The sequence below is a fragment of the Lissotriton helveticus genome, chromosome 1_1 (genome assembly GCF_964261635.1).
Source record: "Lissotriton helveticus chromosome 1_1, aLisHel1.1, whole genome shotgun sequence".
Lineage (NCBI taxonomy): Eukaryota > Metazoa > Chordata > Amphibia > Caudata > Salamandridae > Lissotriton > Lissotriton helveticus.
The window spans coordinates 736,080,975-736,108,243 of record NC_136057.1 but is presented as its reverse complement, the minus strand read 5'-3'; the positions used below and the strand labels follow the sequence as shown (position 1 = coordinate 736,108,243).

Here is a 27,269-nt window from a genome sequence, read left to right as displayed (position 1 = left end):
CTCACCCCTTACATAAGCGGACAAGCCGCTGGTGTTGCGGTCGCCGTTGCATGGTGCTGAAAGCCCCCTGGTGACCCTCCATCTGTAAGGTACACACAGCTGACCTGTTGGGAACTAAGTAGGCAGCGGGTGTTTTTTGGGGGTTAGCATCATGCCAGGTCCAAGGGGTGGAAAAAGGGGGTCCAACATGGAGGCTATGATGCGGGCTATGATGCGGGAGATGAGCGACATTAAACAACAGCTAGGACAAATTAAGGAGCGGGAAGCCCGGTTGGAGGATAGAGATGGCGAGGCACCGGGCCCGTCCGGGAGACCGGTCCGCAAGAGGGTGGCACCAGTGCCAAGAGGGGAATTTGTCACCCCGCAAGGGAAACCGAGGTCCAAAAGACCCAGGGAGGCGGTCCCCACCCCAGGCCCAGGGGATCCGTTACCCGCCGCACCGCCCGCGGTGGTCCCACCCCCGCATGTGCCTACACCCATTGCCCCTGTGGTGCCGGTGCCGGCAGGTCAACCAGTAGACGCTGGGGCTGCTTCCGCACCGGTGCCCACAATCCCGGGTACAGGCGGCCCACACCCGGCGCCCGCTCTGCCAGCTTTGCCAGGACCACTGGGCATAACCCCAGTGGTACCTGTTGTCCCGGGGTTAACGTAGATTCAATGCCACCCGAATTGTTGTCTCAGTTAACGGCCATGATGCCATGGCTCCAAAAAGGAGGAGCCTTCCCGAATTCTGCAGACCATGCGGCAGAGGCGGCAAGGTTCGTAGAAAAAATCAGATCGGCACCGATCGCCGACAGTGTTGCATTGCCAATTTCTTCTCCCCTTGCAGGTCCAAGTGTTCCCCAGCTGGACGGAGTACAAGGGCAGCCGCCCCCGGTGCCCGCACTTGGTAAGGAAGTGGCATTGCCACTCTTGGGGGACGGTGTAGTACCTTCCAGGAGCGAGAATCTAGCTCAACATGTGTCTTTAGCTGTTAAAGAAATGATTTGGGCTGATAAATATGTGTACATTTATTCTTTATTATTGGATAATAGGGAAATGGAGCAGGCAAAAGCACTGAAAGAGTGGATGCTTCCAAGTGAATGGAGGGCGCAGTGTACTAGATTCAGGGTTGAGGAAAATCTCAATAATTGGATGCAAGCATGGGCCGTTTTCACTGCAGTTAAGGCTGAGCGTCCTCCAGATCTGCAGGCTGCATTGGCTTGCTACTCGAGCAGGATTGTGGGGTGGAGTCAACAGTATTCTGGGGAAGCATGGAAGGGTTATGATGTGAATTTTAGGAAGGCATTGGAATTCAATAGATCATTACCATGGGACTCGGTAGATTCCATGGCCTGGCACAAACAGTTCTCTGACACTGCACCTCCCCCTCAGTTCGGTGCGGGCAAGGTGTTCACTAGACCGCAGCAGCCCTTTCGGCCCCCCCAAACGAGTGAAGTACCTGGGAAATTTAGGGCAGGTGGGCCAGAGAAGAAAGGGGTGTGCTGGGACTTTAATAAGCGTACCTGCACAAGGGCCGCGTGTAAGTTTAGGCATGCATGTGCCTCCTGTGGGCACCCCTCTCATCCAGAATCTACCTGTAGGTCCAAGCAAGGTAACACGGGACAGAGGGGTAGGGGAAAGCCACTATAAGTCAGACAGGTCACGCCCCCCCACTCCAGTGGATGTGGTGGCAATGATTCCATTGTTGAACAGATACCCTGACCACAAAGCGGCCACCCTACTCCAGGAAGGTTTTTCTAAAGGTTTTAGGATCCCGGCCGGGGGATACACAGGCAGTGCGCACTGTAGAAATCAATTATCAGTCACACACAATCCGGCTGTTGTGGCCGCCAAAATTGACAAGGAGCTTTCTTTAGGCAGGATATCTGGCCCTTTTTCTGCAGTGCCAGTACACAATTTTGTGTGTTCCCCACTGGGAGTTGTCCCCAAGAAAGAGAAGGGGCAATTCAGATTGATTCATAACCTATCAGCGCCAAAGGGGGCCTCACTCAATGATGCCATTGACGAAGGTATCTGTAGTGTGAAGTACGCCTCTTTTGATCAGGCTGTGACCTTATTGCAGGCCACTGGACCCGGGGCGCTGATGGCGAAATCAGACATAGAGTCCGCCTTCCGCCTCCTCCCAGTCCACCCGGCGGACCAACATCTTTTAGGTTTCACCTTTAGGGATAGGTTCTACATGGACAAATGCATGCCTATGGGTTGTTCTATTTCTTGCGCCTACTTTGAGATGTTTAGTTCATTTCTTGAATGGGCCATGAGACAGGTGACAGGCCATCAAAGGGTCATGCATTACTTAGATGATTTCCTCTTCCTCGGTACAGCGGGTTCTCAGGAGTGCGCACTAGCATTGCAGGAATTTTGCGTGCTCATGCGGGCTTTTGGGGTCCCGCTTGCGCCTGGGAAAACGGTGGGCCCGACCACCTGCTTGGAATTTCTGGGCATCGAGATTGACTCAATGGAGAAATGTTTTAGACTACCTAAGGACAAGGTGCGCAAATTCAAGACGTCGCTACAGTTATGCCTCCGGAAGGAGAAGGTCACTTTGCAGCAATTACAGGAGGTGGTAGGGCAACTGAATTTCGCACTAAGAATCATCCCAATGGCTCGCCCCTTCTCTCGCTCCATCGCGCACGCGATGAAGGGGCTGAAGGAAAAGCACCACCGCACGCGCCTATCGTCTGAAATTCGCCAGGATATGCTTATTTGGATGGCATTCCTGGAGGATTTTAACGGTAGGGTGGTCTGGCCCGGCCCGCTCACTACATCAGCGGAGTTAGGACTATGGACTGATGCGGCCGGCAGTGTGGGCTTTGGTGCCATCCTAGGGAATAGGTGGGTCGCTCAACAATGGCCTGAAGAATGGAACACATGGGGTTTGCTCGGCAACATTGGCTTCCTGGAACTTTTTCCAATATGGGTGGCACTGATGGTTTGGCCCGAACACCTATGTAACCAATCAGTGGTGTTTTGGTCAGATAACATGACAGTGGTGGAATGTATCAATCAGCAGGGGGCGCGGTGTCCTTTCATACTTCGTCTGATCAAAGAGATTGTTCTGCGGTGCCTTAAACTGAATGCTAATTTTAGAGCCAAACATGTCCCTGGTGTTTTAAACAATGCTGCTGACTCCCTTTCTCGCTTCAAAATGCAGGTTTTCAGGGAACATCTCCCCACAGCAGACCCCTCGCCAGCACACTTCCCAGCGGTACTTTGGCAGATTGGTGCCCCAGATTACAAGACCTCGTGGTCGCTAGCTTAGCCCCCAGGACCAAGACGGCGTACGAAGGGGCGTTTCTGTCTTATTGTTCTTTTTTGGGGCCGCAGTGGGGAGTGCTTTGGGCGAAGGAGGATGGGTTTGCAGCCTATTTAGAATGGATGCACAAAGAGGGGCGCTCAGTGGCAGCGGCAACCAGACATAGGGCAGCAGTGTCATTCTTCGCCCAAGCTAGGGGCTTCCGGGATCCCACCAATACCTTTATGATACGCAAGGCTTTAAGGGGATGGCGCCGTATTCAGGGACACCAGAAGGATAAGAGGAAGCCCATGGGGTTGGCCCGGCTAACAGCCTTACTGGGCACGCTGGAGATTGTTTGTAACTCAGAGTGGGAAGTGCTGCTTTTTAGGGCGGCATTCTCCCTGGCATTTTATGGGGCACTGAGAATTAGTGAACTTGTGGCAGGATCTAAGGCTGACATACTAGGTGGCTTGCAGAAGGCTGGGGTGACGATAAGGGGTGACACCATGTGGGTGATTATCCAGAAATCAAAGACCGATCAAGAAGCTAGGGGTCACACCATAGTTCTGCAACGGGCCCCCGCCAACCCGTGCTGCCCGGTGAGGCACGTGGAATCACTCATGGGATTATTGGTCGGTTCAGCAAGCAGGGCGTTGCTCTGTCACGCCGACGGGAGCCCCTTGACCAGGTATCAATTCAGGAGAGTGTTCGAAATAGGGGTTACAAAAGCGGGTCTTGATCCTAGAGATTTTGGATCTCATTCCTTCAGGATTGGGGCAGCAACTGAGGCGGTGGCGGGGGGCCTCCCAGTGGAAAGAGTGAAGACAATTGGGAGGTGGTCGTCAGACTGCTATAAACGTTATGTTCGGATTGACATGCTATGATTACCTGTCACTCACGCTTGGTCTCTTTTCCGCTCTCTTACAGTTTCTCAGACCTGTTACGCAGGGGAGGAATTTGTCGTCGGGCACCGCCAATATTCATCGGCACGGAGCAGCGACCAGGAAACAACAAAGAACAATGTCTGGATTGTTGGTCATTCATATGTGAAGCGAGCGGAATGTGTCTTCCTGTCAGGTGACAAGAAGGAAAGGGCGGCCCAACTAGGGTTGAATATCACGTTCTTTGGCAGAGGAGGGTTGTGTCTTCACGAGTTTAGGGGATTCTTCCAAGGGCTGTTAGCACGCCAGCGGGCTCCACCGTCAGTGGTGATACTTCACCTTGGGGAGAACGATTTGGCAACACTGGGCAGGCGCATCTTGATTGAGGAGATTATCTCAACAGCGGGTTGGATAGCTAGGACCTGCCCCGGGTGCACACTAGTATGGTCACAACTAATACCTCGACTTCAGTGGCGGGGGGGCGATTCAGTCAGGGCGTTGAATCACTCGGTAAAGAGGATCAACACACGGTTGGATAGGTTGTTCCGAACCCCCGTGTTACAGTCAATACCTCATGGGTGCATCTGGGGTCAAAAGTATTACTTGAAGGACGGGGTTCACCTGACAGAGGAGGGTAATGTCCTATGGGCTGACAATATCTGGGCTTGGCTAGAGGGCTGGGGTAGGAGGATGTGTCCTTAGATAGGGGCTAGAGGGGGAGGCCAGATCGTCGGTTAACAATACTGGCCTGTGGCGGTAAGGTCATTATCGGTGAGCACATATTTGAGGTCTGAGGGGGCGGGCATCATCCTATGGAGGTTCCCGCCCAGGGGGAGGGGCCTGCGGGCCACTCCCAGTACTCCAGGGGCAAGGTAATATGCAAAGGAGCGCGGGTAGGAGTAGTTCACGCTTTCCTTAGGCTGGTAGCCACCCCGCGCGCGTGGACTCATGACGCCACCGGCGCAGAGTAAGGGCCCTCCTTTAGTGGGTAAATGGAGTTTGGGGCGTAGACCGGGCAATTCCCGGGGTAACACTGCGCATGCGCACTTCTAAGGGGAAGGCGCAGCTTGTAGGACCTGACACCGGTAGTGACCCTGCCATATGGCCAGAAATGTACAAAAATCAAGATAGGATGTTTAGTTAAGCTAGGAACAACTTGTATTAGAGTTTTGTTAAGGTCAGGCTCTCAAACTTGTTGATAACGATTGTATAACTGAATGTCCTGCTGATTTTTGTATTTCATTGTTGATTATGCAATTAAAACCCTTTTTAATTTCATACTTTAATAAATACGGCCGGGCGACTAGCGCCCGCCTTCCAAAAAGTAAACACGTCTCGTGTCCACGTTCCTTGGTGTTGGGTGCCGGATTGGGGGGGAGGCGGCAGCTAGTCGCTGACCATGTGAAAAGGGGGGGCCCTCGGCCCCCCCGCACGCATGGCGGCGCGGCGACCGCCTCACCCCCTCTCTCCTCGGGTCCTTCGACGGTGGGGGCGTGCCCTGGGGGCGCGGCCCACCGCCGATTGGCCGGCGCCCCTCCTGACCCGGAATCAATGGACTGGTTCCGGGTCGGGGGGGGCGGGCGTTAGGAGGGGCCACCCGGCCCCTCGGGAATAAGAGGTTGGGAGCGCCCAGGAGACCCCCTTGTCCCTGGACGCTCCCTCGCTGAACGTTGTGCCCCGCGTTCGGGGCTTCTTTGTTTCCCACCCACCATCCCTTGGTACAAAGTTTAAGCAGCGTTATGTCCGGTCTAATGGTAAGTCTCATAAGTATAGACCGCGGGAGAGAGTAGGCTTTTGTTGTATTTTGTGATCTGTTGTCAGGACTTTTTTCCCTTTGTAGAAAAGTGATGTATGAAGTGAACTATAGTTGAAGATATGTGTCTTTAGGCCTTTTTTCCCTTCGTAGATATACGTAGATATTGTGATTATGAGCAACATGCGTGAACCGAATTGTAATTTTATGCCATGTGTCGTTAGGCCTTTTTTCCCCTTTAGCTATGCGTGGATACTGTTATTTATTAGCCAGTGTAGTTGTCCTTTAGACTTTTTTCCATAGGTCGTCGTATTTATTAGGTATGGGGCATGCGGTAAGGTCATTATCGGTGAGCACATATTTGAGGTCTGAGGGGGCGGGCATCATCCTATGGAGGTTCCCGCCCAGGGGGAGGGGCCTGCGGGCCACTCCCAGTACTCCAGGGGCAAGGTAATATGCAAAGGAGCGCGGGTAGGAGTAGTTCACGCTTTCCTTAGGCTGGTAGCCACCCCGCGCGCGTGGACTCATGACGCCACCGGCGCAGAGTAAGGGCCCTCCTTTAGTGGGTAAATGGAGTTTGGGGCGTAGACCGGGCAATTCCCGGGGTAACACTGCGCATGCGCACTTCTAAGGGGAAGGCGCAGCTTGTAGGACCTGACACCGGTAGTGACCCTGCCATATGGCCAGAAATGTACAAAAATCAAGATAGGATGTTTAGTTAAGCTAGGAACAACTTGTATTAGAGTTTTGTTAAGGTCAGGCTCTCAAACTTGTTGATAACGATTGTATAACTGAATGTCCTGCTGATTTTTGTATTTCATTGTTGATTATGCAATTAAAACCCTTTTTTAATTTCATACTTTAATAAATACGGCCGGGCGACTAGCGCCCGCCTTCCAAAAAGTAAACACGTCTCGTGTCCACGTTCCTTGGTGTTGGGTGCCGGATTGGGGGGGAGGCGGCAGCTAGTCGCTGACCATGTCTCTTTTCTCTTTTTGGCTCAACCAGGGCAGGCCAGGCTCACCACAGCTTCGCTGGGAGTGGGACTGAGCCACTCGGGAGACGGACGAGCAGACAGTACTGCGGACGAAAAGTGGTTACACAATACTCTTTTGCAAAGTCCAATAGTGAGGTAAATAATGAATATCAAAAATAAAAAATAATGAATTGCAGCAATCCGTGTAGTCCCGGCCCCGATAATTAAGTGCCGGTGCTAAGCACCGGAAAGCTCCGGCACAAATTAAGCGTGGAGTCACTGTTTCATTATGGTTCAGACGTTCCTTTAAGTGAAAAGGCGTTTTTCGATCTGTCTATAACTTTTGATCCTGTGGACGGACATTCCCTTAAAACATTCAAAGTGCATTTATGATTACGAGTTAAAACCCCCAAAACACTGACATTAAAAAGTTAAAGTTGAGAAAACAATGCATAACTTGCACAACAACCATGCAAACCTTTACTCACACACAGACTATAAATGTGGTATCATTAATTGCTTTTGATATTTAATTACATTTTTTGTTTAGGCCTAACCTACACATCTCATGCACTGTGCTGCGAGATGTACTGTTTAATATTTTGTGGGTTTACAACCTGCCCACAGCACGCCATTAGTTGTTTTTGTTGTCAGTGTAATTTGCAGGCTTTCGATTGCTTAACTCCCATTGGCTTTCCCTCCTTTCTTGTGTTAGCTCCTCCCTGGAGCATGGACCAGGGAGGACATGTGTTCTTTTTTTCCCAAGAGGAAGTTTTTTGAAACATTGAACAAATACTGCTGAACGTATTCACACCAAACTTGACATGAAAATAGAGACTCACAAAACGTGCTTTTGTTTATTTTCTGTACATATATTCAGTAATTTTTTAGATATTCATGTTTAGAATAGGTGCTGCTGAAATTTAAAGGGTTAATGCTTTTGTGTAGCTCTGGCATTTAAAGTCGCAGGTCAATTCTGTCAATCACATTTTGACATTTTTGTACAACATGATTGGCTGGATTAGGGGTGAAGAATGCTTTTTCTGCAATTTTAATTCGCTAGTACGGGGCTGGAAAAAGAAAGTTTCCAGAGCAATATGAGCCCAACATCAAAAGTCACAAATCCCAGGGCAGTGGTGAGGAGTATCTAGACAAGTGGCAGTGATATTTATATTTTCGGTGCATTGCACAACTCTCGAATTCAGTCCTGCCAAGCATCACGCATCAGGTGTGACGCTCACGCATTTCAGTGCGGTGTTCCGCATCACCGCACTGAAATGCATTGTCACGCCTTTTGCCAACTGCCAGCGCGCGCGCCACCAGCAGCGCCTGTGCACCGGCTCTGCTTTTCCGAGAGACGTGCTGCGTTACTGGGCACTGGCTCTGCTTTTCCCGAGAGACGTGCTGCGTTGTTGGGCTGAGTTTGTAAATAGTTAAATGCATCTGCTCTCAGCTCTGCAGTGGCTGAGAGCGCTACAATGTATCTGCCAGGCTGGGGCACCGGATCGGCGCAGCTTTAACATAGTCGAATCACACTCACACTGCTGCCAATTAGGGGGGAGGGGCTGCCCTTAGTCAGCATTCGAGAATACTACTGTCAGTCATACTGTGGCGCACCATGGGGGCCGGGATTAATTAATCCTGATGTGCCGGTAGAGTGCTGCTTCACGTCTGGAGGAAGAGGAAGTAGGCAGAAGTGGCAGGGGACTCAATCCAAGTCAATCGACGAGACTCGAGTCAATCTCTGCTCTCAATGATGGCCGCGCAAGAGGCATGATCGATCATAGCAATCGCGCCGGCCGTGCTGCAAAAGCACTGCTGCGGCTCAGGCTACCCAGCGGCGCTGGGGGTCGGGACGAGTGGTCAGCAGCCTGCTGCCTGGACGAAAAAGAACAGGCTGGATTAGTCTAACTCTACCAGTAAGTGTTTTAATAGTCCGGGTGACACTATACAGGTTCGCAAGTGCATTCAAAATATTGGCACTGGTAGCAAGATAAAAGTGGCAACTTCCAGTCACATTACACTAAACAGGCCGGGTCGCCAGTTTCTCGGCTTTCCCCTGTTCGGAATGTCAAGTGCGTGGTGCGAGTTCAAAGATCAAAATGCAGCGAGTTCTGAACTGTTTTCACAGCACAGAAAATCACGGATCGTGCTTACTTACAAAGTAACTCATATAGTAACTCACTCATATTTGTTAAAAGAGCGGGACCTACTTGTCAGGCCATGTAGAATCAATGCACGAGGTGGTGAGTGCCCGGTCTGTGTTCGGTAACTGCCGACCTCCAGGTCCATCAATGCCCATTTGGAACGCTCCATGCGGGCCCCCGCAGTCAACTGTCATAACAGCAGTGCATCATTGACAGTACTAGAAGAAGCGTCTCACAGCGCCAAGAAGCAGCGTGTGTGTCTGAACGCAGCCCCCCTCCCTCTCTTCCACAGACAGCGGCTGGGCATGGAGTAGGCGCATCCTATCCTGTGGCTGCTGCTCGAGCCCTGCTGCTGAACCTATGCCTCGGCCGAGCTGGGGAAGAGCGTTCCAGAGAAGCTGGAGGAGTGCACGGGACTGGCCAGGGTGTTGGGGTTGCACACATTACTGAAGAGCCTGTTGGAGTCAAACAAAGTGCTCTCCATCATCCTAGGGGTGTGTCCGAAAGTCGGAACTTCGAAATTTTTCAGAATTAGGGATGTGTGGCTTCAGTGACCCTTGGATGAGTGAGGCCTATATAATGTGTGCTGAGCTTTGTAATTTAATTGTGACCTTAGACTTTAAAATAGAGCCGGATAAGACCAGTAAGGGCTGAGGTAAGGTGGTCAGTCAAACTTTCAGGTTCAGAAGTTGAAAGTGCATGAGCAGGAGCGCTCTTTTTTTACCCGAGTATTTTTAATTTAGTTATCATACCTCCCATGTTTTTAAGATAAATCCACGTTAATTCAAGTAGGGCGGCTTCAGCTTTCATTCATACTCTCCGTCAAATACTAGTTTCTGAACAGGCCCCTTTGGTTAGGTCTGCCTTTTATCAGTTGCAATATTGTGCGTGCTGCCGCCATTTTACTGCAAACTTTGAGGTAGAACCCTGCATCCTTATTTGACCTGGCCTATGCTTCACTAATAATATTAGGTGCATAACACCTCAACCACATACCCTACCCTAACCACTACGTTTGGCTGTGCTGTCTGTTTCCACAGAAACTATCCCTCCTCTTGTCTGAGCAATTATGTTCCAGTATCGTGGTCAGGACAGTTACACGCTACATATATGAAACTGGCTGCATCGGACACTCACAGGCCTGCCTAGTGCTACATGTTAGACTCATAGTAGTTTTTGAAATATAACACCACAGAGCTCTGGCTGACAGATATAATCTATGTGGGACGTTGTGCCCCTCAACCCGAGGCTTGCCCAGTGCCCGCAGCATGTTTGTTAGTCAGCTGACCATGTTTGGCACTAGATAAGAGATGTTAATGTTGGGCCTCACATCCATCTGTTGTGGGCCTCGTCCCACTTGTGACAGAAAGGCCCTGTTGCCCCCTGCTGATGCTCGTTATCCTGATCTGTTTGATTAATGCTGGCAGCAGGGAGTATCCAGGGGACGCAGTGTGGGCAAAGGCTGGCTAAGGCATCTGAGTATTAGTAGTTCAGCTAACTTGCTATGGCTGTTATTAATAAATGAAATGAATGCTTCAATGTAAATGTAAATGTATGTGTCTTGTAAAGCGCACTGCTGCCCTGAGGCGTCGTGGCGCTGTAGACCGCTGGGGAACCCGTCCTGGCTATCCCTGTGAGATGGTCCTTACTGGGTATCTCCAAGGTGAAACCAGGCATCCCCGGCGAATGTGGGGGGCCGTTGTAGAGATGAGGCAAGCTAATGCCCAGAGTTGCCGAGTGTGATCCCTGGTTAGAGTAGGCACCGAGGCGTGAATTATCGAGTCCGCTGACCCTGGTCCGCGAATAATTCTGAGCTGCCTGCACCCTGGGTCAGTAGTGTTTGGAGTCTTAGAACTGTGCACTCTTGCGGTCTGACTCTGCCCTGCTTTCAGCTGCCTGCTGTTAGTTCACTTTACTTCAATTACTTCTTAGAGTTTCTTGTTGCTCAAGTGTAATATTTCTGATATTTATATGTATCCCTCATTTTCATTGCTTGATTTTGCTTGCGAGAAAGTGTCACTCATATTTGTTAAAATGTCACTCATTATTACACTGAAATTATGAAAATGTCACACAAAGCATTCTGAAACCTTGGCAGCTATGCGAATTAGACCCAACTCCATTTTACTTGCTCGATTCAACCACCATTTTGTCCTTAATTCCCAAGTCAGAGTCGACATGTACGTTTTATGCAGTGTAAAAAAACAAAAAAGCAAACATTAAAATGAGTCTTTGAATGGCAAGCAGGGCGGTAGGGAGCAGGGCCTGACAGCAGACGAGACCTTGTGCCCAAGCTACGCTGAGAAGAACAATCTTTTTCTCCAAGCTCTGTTCAGCAGCAACCCCTGCAGGTTATTCGCAAGGTCAAGCTGCAGGCCAGGGCCTGAACTGAAGCCCTGCCAGCCAAGGCTGAAGTACTTGAGCACTGGAAGTTCAACAACCAAGAAGGGTTGGTAGCATGGTCTAGCCATGGGCCACACTACCACCCAGTCCCTACTGTTACGGCAGAAGGTTATGAGTAGCAGGGGATGGGTGCAGGGTCTGGCCACAGGTCAGGCTATGTACCAAATCCCCTGAGCAGCCAACCCAATTCAAAGAATAAAAGAAAAGATAAACTGTCAAAAAGTAAGTTACGGTTCTGACGCAAACTCGTCAAGCCACTAAAACTGAAGAAATGCACAAAAGACACAATACACACCATAACTCGCACCACCCACCATGGCACCATGTTGCTATCTTGACTGACCTTGTTCTATACCTGTCATGTGTTGTGTGCATTGCTAACCTCAACTGTCATATTTCAGTAGTTTGATAATTTGAGCTTATACCATAACTCGCTTATTAATTGTCGTTTGAGTGTATAAACATATTTATATATACACACCCTCATGATAATGCAAAATCTGATTAAATACAAGTGTCTGAATAATTTAATATTCAGTAAATTGAATGCATTTCTATACATTATGCAGCCTGTGAATGAGACAATGACCGAAAAAGATGCTAACTTAAGCATGTCAGAGTTTTCATTTTAGCATGAATGCCTACTGTTTCTCCACCAAGCTGACCAATGACACACAATAATTGCCAAAACATTTCAATTAGATCTTGAAAGAACAAGAAAATGCAGAGCCTCAATGCAATTATATAAATATCACAAAGACTACAACTGAGAAGCACAGTAGTTTGGTACGAATACACAGCTCTGATAACTGCTTGCCCAGGGATCTCCCTCCCTTCATAAATCTCACTTAAGTAAAGAACAGAGTCTTTTACACTTACTAGCAATGACACATGACAGCAAAGAGACAGCAGACCCTTCATTTATATAGAACCAAAAGGTACACTAAGTTAACTTCCAAACTAAGCGAGCAGCTGGAGAAAATGAAGAAGTGAAAATTATTTTCCGATTTTCCAATTCAGCCAATGATTTGTAAAGCAAAACAGTGCAAAACACCTCATCAAGAACAATAAATATTGCAAGTACTCTGGTTATTTTGCAACATCAATGTAATTTTCTCTATGTCAAATGTTTAATTTTGTTAAACCACCATCTGTATGTATATTAGAAAACCTTATTAAGAAACTCGCAACGAGTTGGCTTCAGAACTGTAAAGTCAGGTAGTGAGCAAGTGTTTTTCTCTACTAGCTCCTACATTGCCATAAACCTTCTACTTCCATGATGCCCATCAGACAAACTTAACACAGAAATTGTGGGGAGTCCTTTATCTTTGTCCATGCTGTAGTGCAGTTACTTACCAGTACGGAAGCCATTGTCACTGGAAGTAAGAGGCCAGGGCTGAGTTGTGAGCAGGGGGTTCAAGGCAAATTGATACCTGCAGAAAACAAAAAAGATTCATGCTGAAGTTACTACAAGAGCAGACAAGCACTGGAGATGTTGTATTAGGACACTGAACCAATATATATATAATACATCTATCAATGCATCTAGCAAGTACTGCAGCAGTTAAAATGATTAATCATGGACAAGACAACCATCTTATATTAACTCAATCATCAAGACAGATCTCATACTTATTCACATTCACTTGAGCCCTCTACTAACCCACATTATTCTGGCTCCCACTCACTAAAGCACAGGGAGGCTCCAACTTGAGGCTCTGATGGGGTGAAAATATGACAGCTCACACTACCGAGTCTCTATGCAGGTTGGAGTTTTTGGTTTGTTGCAGGTAATGCATTTGGAGTCATCAATGCAGCTTCATGTAACTTTGGATGATGACAGCATTTTTCTGGGTGTGATATCCTAACTACCATTTACCACCACCACCACCACGTTAAGTCATCTAGCTTGCCAGGAGGCTGAACAAAATGTTCAAAGCACTATTAAATCCGGGCTAAGACACACTAGCTTCACTACTTTATTCAGTGCTGTGTGTCTGCCCTCTTAAAAAGCTGACATGTTTGATTGCCCAGGAATCAACTCACATCAATTTCATCAGGGCGTGGGTTATTGTGCCACCCTGCACCACTCCAATTCTCGTTTTATGAATCCAGAACAGAGCCCTGTGCGGGCATACCTGTACCCGTATTTTAGTGAGTGCACGCTGTGTCACTGTTTCACCAAAATTTTGTAGGTATCAAGGACCCCCTGATATGGATCGTACTCCTGGGTCAGGGAAAACAATTATTTTGTAAAGGTATCTACCCAGGCAGACAATTAAAACAGAAAACTGGCTATTTCAAAAAAACATATTCATAAACACATAATCGATAAAATTAAAGCAATGGACTGGAATGATATCAAAAGGTTAGTTTTTAATATAAATATAAAAGATGTATGGATACATGTGATTCAATAAAAGAGGTTACATAATACGAGTAAATGTTACTTCATCGGGCTTTTCATTAATAGATATAAAGCAGACATATCGATACACATAAAAAAAGGGGGGGGGGCTTTTTCTTAAAAATAAATTCTCAAATTTTATGAAAAATAAGGCTGTGTGTCAACGCGTTTCGACAAAGTCATTTGTCTTCATCAGGACAGATCAGTATTCAGCCACTTTTTCTAAATGAAATAAGATAAAACAAAATAACATTTAAATCACAGTGCATTGCTATTTCTTGTATTTACATAGATAGAACATGATTCAGTTGCAAGAAATTTTTCTTTTTCTTTTTCTTTACCTAGCCAGACTTATATTGTAGTACAAATTTGATTGAGGACACAAAGTTGGAAAACACTTACATATTTCATAGACGTAATAAACAAACGTACATCACAGTATTATTAATAACGGAAATATTCCCAAGAATATATGTTCGAGAGAAATTGGCGTAACATTTTAGGAGTCTTATATTTCAAAAAGATACCTATAGTTCTAAATAAACAGAGTAAGCTATTACAAAAGGCTTTGTTCAATCTATCTCACCTGCATATAATTTTTTAATGGTAGACAACCTATCTTAAAAAAGTAAGAAAAGGCGAATTTGACTAGAAGTTAATTTTATTGATGAGACAGATTTATTGTGCATATGCTGGACTATTTTGGCATGATGTCTTATTTAAAAACCAAAGGTTAATAAAATGTGGTTAAAGAAGATCTGATTCTTTTAAAATTTATATTGCGTCAACTGGAAGATCAAAAATGATCGATATGTTATATGGGTAGACGGACTCAAAAGAGCCTACATCGATTTATTTGAATGTAATTACCAAATATTCTTACCTAAAAAAGAAGAAGTTATGAACCAATAGGTTCGTGGTAGATGAAGGGAGTAAGGCACCTCTCCTCTAATATCCGGAGTCGGTATGTGATAACTGTTTAAAAAGAAAAAATTACGATGTATAAAGTCCTATACCAGTTTACTAGATGTTTCAAATTTCTCCTTAGCTCAGTTAGGCGTTCTTTTAGGTGATATTCTTACCTGTTTAAACAGTAATCACTGCTTCCATCTTACTACTACCTACAAATACTTTTCATCGTCTTTAAAAGCGAGGGAAACCGTTCTCCGTTATTTTCATTAAAAGCGAGTGTTACAGTTGGTAAAGCCGGTTATTCGTTTAGCTAGAAGAAAATATCATTTTGTGTCAATAGCTGTTGAAAGGATTACTTAAAAGGTCTAAAATACCTTCTTTTTGCTAGTGTTTACCTTTCGCGGAGAGCTCAGGGAAATGCAGGAAAGGGCGGAAAACGTGGTATGTCTTTGCTCCGCTTTCGTTTAAAAAGGCGGCTGTAGTTCAAAGGCGGCTGTAATTCGAAATAGATGCCTGTTGAACGCGACAACGCCCGCTGTATAGAAAAAATCACATCAACTGCCACCGTCAGTCGTGATAGCGCCGGCACCTCGTAGTAACTCAGATGGGCTGATGAAATTGCCGTGAGTTGATTCCTGGGCAATGAAACATGTCGGTTTTTAGGTCTCGTGACCTTAAATGCGCGCAAGCGCATTGAGGAGCGAGAATTCAAGTCGGCAAAATCCTCGTCAAACCAAAGGGCTTTCAGCCGGCGTTTTCTTTCAGTTCACGTGAAACACAAGCACGCGCATCAGGCACTCCTCCCACACCTCACGGACATCTGTTCATTTCTCCTGCACAAGGCTCTCCTCCCTCCCCACATCAAAGGCATCCCAGGCTTCCCCAGCGCTGCCCCGCCCATAAATCACCCTCACACGCCAGCAGCTCTTCCTGCTCCGACCCCCTGCTCTCCGCCCCCTGCTGCATCAAAGTCTTTTTTTTTTTACTTAAATTACCATCTGTTCCAAAGCCGCCTTCGAGAGCAGCTCGTAATGACTAGCCACAGCAGTCGCTTTGACGTACATGGGCGCTGTGCTATATGTTTAACACGCGCCCGCTTTCATATTTACAACACACACTTCAAATTGGGCCCCTGATTTCTTCGCGCAACCACACATCCCCTCCATGCTGTTTCACCTCAGATGCATTGCTAAAAATCTGTCCGGCCAAGGGGTACGTATCTGCCCTAACGTTGAGTTGCTGCCCTCGTGTTTGCAGCATGAAGTAAGTACTGCTGCGCTCTTCAACAGACTTAATAAAGGTCTACACAAGGTCTCGTGCATGGAACTCAGCTTTCTTCATCCCAGTGAACAACAGATTACCAGCAAATGCCATGATGAGGGTCTGGCCGAAGTCTAAGAGCCCCTGCACAAGCCGCATGCACACTGTACAACACAAACCACATAAAATATGATAAACTCTTGCAAATTAAAACAAGCATTTGCAATGCAATAGGTCTCGTTTTAACGCAAATTTAAGCTATAGGCCTTGTAAATGACAAAGCCTTTTATTTATGTTCCAAAAACCAGAACGCAAAAATAAAGGGCATTATCATTTACAATGCTAATAGTTCAGACTCGCGTTATTGCGAGACCTATTGCATTTCCAATGCTTGTTTAAGAGGGCAGACACACAGCACTGAATAAAGTAGTGAAGCTAGTGTGTCTTAGCCCGGTTTTAATAGTGGGGTTATACTAGTAATTTCTTACACCCGAGCACTAGTGTTCACCTTTACATTTCATTTTTGTTGTATGGGTTGTTTGCACTACACATTTTCATTTAGGTTGGAGGTTGCTAATGATGAGAACCTGAGGTAGTAGGCGAGTACCTTCCTACTTACCCCCATGGTGTTACTTCCGTGAGGCACCTCTTTCCATTTCACACATTTTTTACTTTTACTTTTCGCTTCCTCTCTCCTCTTTTAGAAGTTTTCTGACACTTTAGCCTCATTTTTGGGGAGGAAGAGTTGGGAATATACATATTTAGGAACCAACACAACTAAGTATAACCTTTCAGCAAATAATTTTTAAAGAGGTGACCCAGACCTGGCAAATACACACGGTATAGATTGCAACCGCTGTCCCTAGGAAAATTTCGATTTGGGGTACAGATCTCTGGATGAAGTTCACTGTGTGAGCAGGTTCTGTTATTGTGAATAAGACTTTGAGAGGGGGATGACCTGCTCACTACCTCTATAGCTCCTTTGTGTAGAAGACGCAGGGATATGTGCCATGTTGACTTTTCAGTTTGGTCTGCACTGTGAATGTTAAGGTGAGGGATCTCTGATGGTGGCAAAATACATGCTGCAGCCCTCAAAGGACCCCTCTGGTCACAAGGTCCTTGGTACCAGGGGTACCGTTTACAAGGGACTTACATGTGGCCCAGAGGTGTGCCAATTGTGGAGACCAATGTACAGTTTTGGGAAACAACACATGCCCTAGGAGCCTGATTGGCAGGGACCCATGGCACACTCAGTCAAGTTGGCATCATGTATCTGGCAAAAAGTTAAGCGGTAACCATGCAAAAAGGGGCATCGCCGCATTGATTTTGATGCTTCTGTACAGCAGAAGTTCACTTACAAGTGCCCAGGACTGGATTGGCACCACTTGCCAGGGCTGGACTCACAGATGGCAGAGTACCGGTGCTGTTGCAAAGTTATAGTAAGTCTTTGATGGCCCTGAGACTTCAGAACAGGTGGCAAGCCAGCAGCAAGCCCATAGAGTCACTCTGGGTTCAAGTAAGATGGACCTAGTCCTTATCCTCAGCAGGGCAGAGATCTGCAGGCAGAAAAGCAGAAAAGCAGTTCTTCCAGAGCAGCAGTCAATCAGAGTGGTAATCTTTGCAGGACAAGTCTTCACTCCTGGCAGAGCTCTTCACAGGTCTAGTACTGTATTGTCTTGGTAGAATAGAGCCCCAGTACTTATACCCAATGTGCCTTTGAAGTGGTGGTGATTTCAAAGCAGGGCCTTGAAGTGCACAGCCTTTCTTCCCAACCCTGGCTCTAAATTTTCAGTAGGAGGTAATAAGTCCTTTGTTTGAGAAACAGGCCACTGCTTATTCAGATATAAGGGTCAGCTTCCCCTTTCTCTTCCTGCCCAGGATGAGCTATCAGAATGCAGATGAATGCAGATGCGTTCTCTGTCACACCCACCCTTCCTGTGTTTGTGTAGAGGGAATGCACAAAGTGTAGCGGTCACCCTCCTTGGACATGTTTTAAAGACAGGCTGCAAGGCACACATAGCGGTAAGAGGAGAGAAATGCCCACTTTCTGAAAGTTTTTTAGAACAAGAAATTATTTGGGCATGTATTATGAATTACTGCGTTCAACAGACCACTTTAACAACTAGAGTGGTTTGGTGTCTTTATTCAAGAAATAACAGCATAAATGACATTCAACCCACCCCAGCTAGCTGGAACCTTCATCATTCTACTCATCATTCTACTGAATAATACAGTGCACAAACAAGGCAATTCGCCTGGTGTAATTATTGCATTAGCTAACTGTGTATGGCAGGTTGCAGGAGTGTGACAATGTAAACAATCTGTGCCGCTATTGTTTCATTGTCAAATTTAGGACTGGTCAATCGTCTCTTTTGTCAGTTTTTGACATGTTTCGTCATTTTATTGGTTATTTACTCGTCGAACGTCATTTGTGCTGTTATTTCTTGATGTTGTGTTGAATATTTAAAAATCACTGATCTTCTCTATGACATGTCCTAAATGTTTTATATAACCAAATGAAAGGTGAAATAAAGACACCAAACCACTCTAGTTGTTAAAGTGGTCTGTTGAACGCAGTAATTCATAAAGCACGCCCAAACAATTTTTTGTTCTAAATTAGAGTCCTACTTTGGGTGTTAGTGCAGGCTCAACCCCCCATAGTTAAAAAAGTTTTGGAGCGGCCTTCCACCCGTGTGGGTATTCTTGAAATACCTACCCAAGGGGTTGCAAATTGCTTTCCTCTGGTTCTGCTACACAAGGCACTACCCAACAGTGGTCATGTCAGAGAAGGATACACTTTCCTTCAGTGAGGACCATATTCAATAACTTCTTTCAGCACCGTCCCTGTTCCCCACTGTTAACTTAAGTTCTACTTCAAAAACACAAAACGAGTCAGAGAAAAACCACTTCGGTCACAGAAAAAGCAGATCAGAACCGAACTGCATGGTTATTTTCTTTTAGAAAACCTGAAGGGAGGTACTATTCCGTAGGGACTACAAATAAAGAATGTCCCAGTGATCTTCATGGAAGACCCAGAATATAGGAAGGGCTTTAGTTGTATCAGCACGGAGTGCAGTAGAGATTTGATGGTGCACTCCACTGAAACGACACAAAGGCTTTGCCGCACTCAAGCGGACGAAATTGAACAATTTATCCAATCTATTAAGGACAACCATTCAGTCTCAGAGGCAAAAACTCAACTAGAGAAGATTGGAAAAGAGGTCTCGACCTTTAAAGATAATACAACAAATTTCAAGAACACAAAGTTTGAACGTGACAAAAAATCGTTTACCTTGAAAACAGTTTATCCATACTTGAGAGAGGACTTCTATACGAGAGAGGAATCTCGTAGGGCTCTACCGGAATACAAAGGCAGATCCCGACGTAAGTTCCTGACTTTTTCTGAGACATCGTTGTCTGACTCATACGCAGGCGAAGGTCCATCAAAAGCCAACCAGCAGCGAAAAAACACCAGTAATTGTTTAGGGGGCGGCCCCCAGCAGAATCAAGAACGATACAAACCCCAACCATGGGAAATACACACCACGCACCAATACTACAAGTCATGAAGAAGACATCAATTATCAACTAATCCCAAAAGACTTTGACACTGGAACAAGAAGCGGCCCTTGAGCTGGGCCTGAAATTTACTCCTAGCCAGAAACAAGATCTGGTCCATCTTAAGATTGATGCCATGGAACTTTTTAGAAAAATCAGGCTCCATACATTTTTCAAAGACAAAGAGATGCCCATGACCCGGGAAACATCTGGTCTTCGCAACAAGTCAACATTCTGCCCTCCATCTAATACCATCCCAAAAAGTATTATTGCATTTGAACAAGTGGTCCTATCCTCCCTCAGTTAATTGAAACATCAGAAGGTGTTTGTTAAAAGGAACATGCCGGGCAAAAGACGACTGGCAATTAAGGAACTGAAAGATGATAAGGAGTTGGTTATCAAGCCGGCCGATAAAGGTGGTGCTACGGTGGTCTGGTCTATCTTGAAGAAGGAGAGAAACATGTGGGTAAAGAAACATGGCACCGGAAGATCTCATCAGATCCACTAAAACAGATTCAAAATGAGATCAAAACCATGGTTGACGAAGGGTTAGAAGCCGGCATCTTATGCCCTAAGGAATACGAGTACCTCACAAAACAACATCCAAGGACACCTGTGATTTACTTCCTCCCTAAGGTCCACAAAAATGCCACTGTCCCACCTGGCTGCCCCATAGTTTCGGGTTGTGATTCAGTACTTGAGCCTATCTCCAAGTACATGGATTTTTTCCTCAAAGAAATTTTGAAGAATGTTAAATCTTATCTGAGGGACACCTTGGACTTCCTCAACAAAATCGAAGGTTTCCAATTCAATCCACATAGTCACAGACTGGTCATCCTGGATGTTGTGTCTTTATACACGCAAATCCCCCAGGAAGATGTGCTGGATGTTTTGGTATCTTATTTGGAGAGCATAGAACGCCCCCATCAGATTCCGACCCAATTCATTGTGGGCTTTGCTGCACTGGCATTGAAGCGTAACTACTTCAAGCTTGAACATGACTTCTTCCTCCAAGTGAAAGGACTGCCGTGGGTTGTTCCTTTGCGCCAGAGATGGCGGTCCTCTACATGGCGAGATATGAGGAGCGACACATTTATAAGAACAACCCCTTCAGTGAGTACATGGCTCAATGGTATCGATATACAGACGATGTATGGTGCTTCTGGACTGGAACGGAAGAACAACTTCTTAATTTCCATGTGTGGTTGAATGAGCGTAACCCAGACATCCAATTCAGCTTGGCTCATAGAACAACCAGCTTAACATTTTAAGATGTGGGGGTACGGCCTACTGAAGATGGTTTGATTACAACCTTATACACAAAGCCCACGGACAAAAACACGGCGCTCCACTTTCAAAGTCATCATCCAAAAAGTCTTAAGGGCAATCTGCCGTACGGTTACTACTTGTGTATTCGACGCAACCGTACCCGTAAGGAAGACTATGAGATTCATTCAAAAACGTTGACTGAGAAATTAAAGGGGAAGGGATACCCATCTAAATTGCTTAAACATTGGTGTAAAAGAGTGTGGTTCACACCACGTGAAGTACTCCTGGAAAAACAACCTAAAAATACCCGGACGTGTCTAGTATGCGTTTCCACGTTTGGCCCATATACCAATTCATTCAAGAAAATCATTCGCCAGAATTGACATTTGGTAAAAGATACTGATACCAATCTTCAAATTCCTTTATTTGCACTGAAAGAAAACATGAGCATTGGCCAACGCATTATACGAGCATCGGATGATCTCCCAAAGAAATCAGATTCATTACGTCCCTTCTTGAATCTACAGCCGGTTGTGGGACACCACAAATGTGGTACATGCTAAGCATGTAGCTCAACGATTGAGGGTGCGGAATTTATGAATTGAACAGACAAGTGGAAGCACACTGAAATTGTAAGACCAAGAATGTATTCATGTCCTTTGATCATCGATCAAGGATTAAAAAGAATGTACCCAATGCACCTCTCGACGCTCACTTCCAAGAGCTTAAACATACTAAACAAGCATTTGCAATGCAATAGGTCTCGCATTAATTAAGTTTGAGCTATTGGCATTGCTAAATATTGCAAAACCAATTGCAAAAAAAGCCTATAAAATGTAGGCCCAAAAAATGTGTATATATTTTTGTAGCAGTGGTGGCATGCTGCGCTTTAGATGAATATGTTTAAAAGTAAAGTGCGCCATACTGCGATTGCTACAATAGTTAATTGTGGATGCGTTAACAATTGATGCGTGCACTGATGGATGGTGGTGTGTGTGCCTGGTGGAAGTGTGCACTGCCGGCTGGTGGTGTTTGTGTCCGGTGAAAGCATGCACTGACGGCTAATGGTGTGTGTGCCTGGTGAAAGCGTGCATTAACGGCTGGTGGTGTGTATGCCTAGTGAAAGCGTGCACTGACGGCTGGTGCTGTGTGCCTGGTGAAAGTGTGCACTGACGGCGGGTGGTGTTTGTGTCCGGTGAAAGCGTGCACTGACGACAGATGGTGTGTGTGCTTGGTGAAAGTGTGCATTTACAGCTGGTGGTGTGTATGCTTGGTGGCAGCCAAGTAATAGATAACTGATTTTGTTGCAAGTAGTTAAACGCTTGTCACAGTGCCCATATCGATCGATAACCATCAAATGTAACTACTTTCAGCACTTAAAATGTCATCGTTTTAGTAGTATTTTTAGTTTATATTACCAGCTATAGCGATGGGCTAGATTTAGATTTAATCGTATCTGCTTTTGACATAACTCACTCACATTTGCCACGTTGCCCTCTGTCACATGCCATACAATACATTTCTAATAACAAGCGGATTTAGATGGGGACCCCGCAGAGGGAGTGACAGGGAACTGGTAGGGGATGCAGGGTGGAGTGGAGACCTATGTGCGGGATATAGGGGGTGAGGAACAGCTAGAGCATTGGGAGGAAATTCAGTAATGAGTGAAGACAGTCGTGGGAGAGGGGGCTGGAAAATGTGGTCCATCAACGGGTTTGGGGTTAGAAACAGTTGGGGTGGGGGCAACGGAGGCCTGTGTGGGCAGGAGCAAGATTCCCCGCACACTCCCACCAGCCCGCAGCATCGCTTACCTTGTCCCCGGTGCCCCCGCTGTGCAGCAGCAGCTTGGGGCTGGTGGCGGGGCGCAGGCTGCCCTGGGGGGGCTCCTTGGCCGCCACACCCCAGGAGGAGGGCGAGAGCGGGACGGAGGAGGGCTGCGGGAAGGGGGGGGAGGCGAGCGGAGCCGAGCAGCTCCGGAAAGATGTGCGAGGACTGTGGGGGCAGGAGCAAGATTCACCGCACACTCCCACCCGCCCGCAGCATCGCTTACCTTGTCCCCGGCGCCCCCGCTGGCAATAACAATACCTTCAATGGGCAAGGCAGTGGGTAAGGGTTACCACGTGTAAAGGCAGATATTGCTTTGTGTTGCACAGAAGTGTTACTCCAATTTTATATAACGTTAAGGTGAACAAATGTGAGTTGTGTCTGTGTGTATAAACCTCAGGTATTGCTAGTATGTATTATACACATATTTGTACACATTCACAGTAAGTGTGTGAGTAATGCCTGCACAATAGCTCAATCGACATTTTACGTCTTCCAATGACAGAATCGAGTCCATTGCTAATGGAAAATTAGTCCATGACATTCATCTCACCTTCTCTTTATTTACAGACAGCTACTTGCTTGGTCTGTAGTAGGAAAAGTTACACCGCACTGGAAAAAAGAAAACCAAGTAGTAGTAGACGTATGTGCTTACTACCACTCTTAGGTGAATATGGACTTTATCTGTTTGTATATTTTATGCAATTCATGTACTCCGAAGTCCTTAAGTAATGTAAATGTAAATGTACATGTATTTATATAGCGCAAATCACCGACACGGTATCTAAGCGCTTGCTTAGGGAACCCGTCCTGGTATTCCCCTGTGAGATACCCCGGCAGGGTATCCACAAGGTGAAAGCCAGGCATCCCGCCGCGAGGGGCCGTAGTGGAGATTAAACAAGCTATTGCCCAGAGTCGCAGAGTGTGACCCCGTGAGTCGAGTAGGCACCGGAGCGAGAATTATCGAGTCCGTGGAATTTTAGAGCCCGAGACCCGCCGAGGCGGGGAATCGAACCCTGGACCACGGCCGATCTCAGCTTCCGGGTCTGCCGCCTCTAACCACTGAGCCACACTTCTCCACATATAAGTAATGTAACTGGTTCAATTGTAAAGCGCTCCGCCTCCTTCCGGTAACGTTTGCGCTATATAAAAACGAATAAATAAGTTAACCAGGGTTTGATATTGGCTATGAGGACACTTGTGAGTTGTAGTTCTTCAAGCCTGTCGTCCACACGAGAGCCTTAGCCCTCAAACTATAGTCTGTAACTAATTACGAAGGCCCTAACAACTCTATCGACACATTCAGTGGACATGATGCTAATAATGAGAGCGATGGAAGAAGGGCTGCTGCCATTAACAGAGCAAATGCGGGAAGCAGTCAGTGTTGGACGAGCTGCATACTCGGAGACTACGGGCAGTGCCTGAACTAGGGACCAGCATTGTAATTGGCTGCCAAGAATGTCCTGTAACTCGGTGAAGTCCCCAACATGCGACGGCTTGCAGAAACAGCAGAGCCTAACCACAGACCGATGTCCTAACTGGTGCCGGGGACCCCCCGAGGTAAGCAGTGTCTTACCATGCCGGTCGGCCGGTTCCCATGCCCCGCTGCAAAGAGGACCCATGGAAGTGCTTCAGTGAAGAGCGGCCATGTGCGTAGCCTTCTAGAAGCTGAGTCTCACGTACCAAGGCATGAACAGATGTAGACTTCTACTCCCTGTAAGTGAAGGTGAATGCTTCTAAAGTACAAATAAAAAAGAAATTGTGCAAGTCCCCCTACGATGATGCAATGAAACTCCAATGAAACCGCCCACACACTGTACGTAAAGCGCATGGTGGGGGTATGATTATTCTGAAATGCAGAGAGAGCAAGAAAATGCACGCGAACACAGCAATCGGCGCCGCGTGCCCCTCTGCGGACTCCCCCTGCTCCCCGCTGCCCTTCCCACGCACGCTGACTACAACCGAAACCTAAAGCATTCCTAAGTCAGTCACGTGAACTGTTCACGAGGCGCGCGTCGTGAACCGATTCTTTCTGCCATGCTGTCTACAGCAGAAGCTCATGCGCGCGACCTAATCCCATTGCAAAATGCTGCGCGTGGCCAGCTCTTGCCTCCACTTGTTGTCGGCTAAGCCGACAGCTATAGTTCACGCAGCGAGAACGCGCTTTCGCAAAGGCGAGACCTAAAAAGGACCTTAGGTGGACAGTACTAAGTGTGATCAAATTGAACCAGAGAAGGGGAGATATGGAACGATCACTTCTCCAACGAGAAGACTTTCTAAATATGCGCTTCAATACAGCCTCGTCTGGACTGAATGAGAAGTCCAAAATTAATCCACCAGTTTGCAATATACTCCAAAATTGGTTTGTGTAATGCCACTGAACTTGCCAAAATTTGTATTCCCATGTAAAAACAAAATCTACTATTTTAACCACAAGTACCAGCATGCTAAGCGCACACGTACGTCAGAACTCATAAAGCAGACCACCCTGCAAGAGGCATCCACTTCTGCCTTGATGAGAGACCGGCGAGGGACGCTGTTAGGGAACTACATTTGTAAAAGCAGGCAAGTCTTTTTTGTTAACACACGCGCAACAGCACATAGATTTATTTAGTTGTTGATGGGCCCATTGCTCTTACATTTAGCTTCACTTTTTGTCTTCCAGAAATACCACACAAACACGTCCCCAGCTGGGCATCAAGTTACTGAACAGCAGGAATTCAGTGAGTCTTTACCCAGCTTCTGTTATGCCTCTTAGCTTTAATGATCTGTGACAGTAGAGAAGAACAGATGCATGGAAACATGTAATCCACTTTATATTTCAGGTGCCACTGACAGAACGTGTACAGTGCTGCACCCCTTGAATTTTGGAAACTGATTAGACCGCAAATAATTTACGAAACGAGGGTATCTCCCATGATAAAATCAACTAAGTGAGATAAGTCACTTTCACCATAATAATATCGCGCACAATTGACTTATGATTTCAACAGTTAAATAATAGCACAAGTCCTGCCTCTTTGTATATCTTATAGGCTGTCCCTCAAGCCCTATTCCACACACCGCTTTGCCAAAACTCATCAAAGTAATCATCATTTGACTCTACTCATTACAGGCAAAAGGCAAGTTACACACAATTCTGGTATTGATTAGAACTAAGAGCAATTGCTGAACAGTCACGTTATAATGGATTGCACCAACGTTAGAGCCGTTTGCCTCACAGCTTAGTAAATGCTTTAATTTCTTTCTACTTTTTAGAATCTTCTCTACACTACGCAGTTTTCCGAGCTATTAATTGCCATACAGCACCTGTGATCACCACCCCTGAATGGTAAGAATAGACGTTATATTTTTGCCACAGGTTTGTGGGATATTCGAATACAGGGCACCTAGCTGATACAATTCTTTTTTGTTTTACAATATTGTAGTGTTCGGCCTGTCCTGGTCCTGAGGAGAACCCAAAAAGAAAAGTAGGGTTCTGAAACGCGTCGATCTACCCCAGCTAGCTGTAACCATCATCATTCAACTGAATAATACAGTGTACAAACATGGCAATTCGCCTGGTGTAATTGTTGCATTAGCTAGCTGTGTATGGCAGGCTGCAGGAGTGTGAAAACGTAAACAATCTGTGCCGCTATTGTTTCATTGTCAAATTTAGGACTGTTCAATCGTCTCTTTTGTCATGTTTTGTCATTTTATTGGTTATTTACTCGTCAAACGTCATTTGTGCTGTTATTTCTTGATGTTGTGTTGAATATTTAAAAATCACTGTTCTTCTCTATGACATGCCTTAAATGTTTAAAGGTATTATATAAACAAATGAAAAAATGAAAGGTGGAATAAAACATCAAACCACTTTAGTTGGTAAAGTGGTCTGTTAAACGCAGTAATTCATAACGCATGCCCAAACATTTTTTTTTAATCTAAATTATTGTTGTGGTCTAGTTTGGGTGTTTGTACAGGCTCAACCCCCTCTCCACTCCCCCCCCCCATAGTTTAAAACACACTTTCTAAAAGTGGCATTTCAAAAACAATAATGTTAAATCCAACTTTACCAGTAAAGAAGATTTATCATTATCATGCCATAGATATGAAACATGATGCAGCTACTCTGTTCTAATCCGGAATTACAGTTTAAAAGGGTTTTAAGAAATTTCCAATGGTAGCCTAGGAGAGGAATAGACCTTATAGTAGTGAAATGCTAATTTAGCGGTTTGTCACAACCAGGACATGTAAAACGTAACAGTACATGTCCTACCTTTTACATACACAGCACCCTGCCCTATGAGCTACCTATGACCTACCTTAGGGGTACCTTATGTGTAATAAAAGGGGAGTTTAAAACTTGGCAAGTAGTTTTAAATGCCAAGTCGAAGTGGCAGTAAACTGCACACACAGGCCTTGCAATGGCAGGCCTGAGACAGGGTTGAAAGGCTAATCTTGAGGGTGGCGCAATCAGTGCTGCAGGTCGACTAGTAGCATTTAGGTTACAGGCCCTGGGTAAAAGATATACCACTTTGCAAGGGACTTGCAAGTAAAACTAAATATGTCAACTATGTATACAATGTTACCATGTTTAGGGAAAGACCACATGAACTTTAGCACTGGTCAGCAGTGGTAAAGTGCTCAGAGTCCAAT

General features: G+C 46.2%; 1 protein-coding gene across 3 annotated transcripts in view; it reads right to left on the bottom strand.

Moving 5' to 3' along the window:
• Window positions 1-27,269, bottom strand: part of LOC144816539 (uncharacterized) — a 1,138,385-nt gene that overhangs the window by 1,078,579 nt on the left and 32,537 nt on the right. For all 3 annotated transcript variants that reach the window (XM_078674268.1, XM_078674269.1, XM_078674271.1), the window contains exon 3: window positions 12,758-12,834. In XM_078674268.1, coding sequence (XP_078530394.1) covers window positions 12,758-12,772 — 15 coding nt within the window. In that variant the 5' untranslated portion in view covers window positions 12,773-12,834. The remainder of the gene's footprint in view (window positions 1-12,757; window positions 12,835-27,269) is intronic.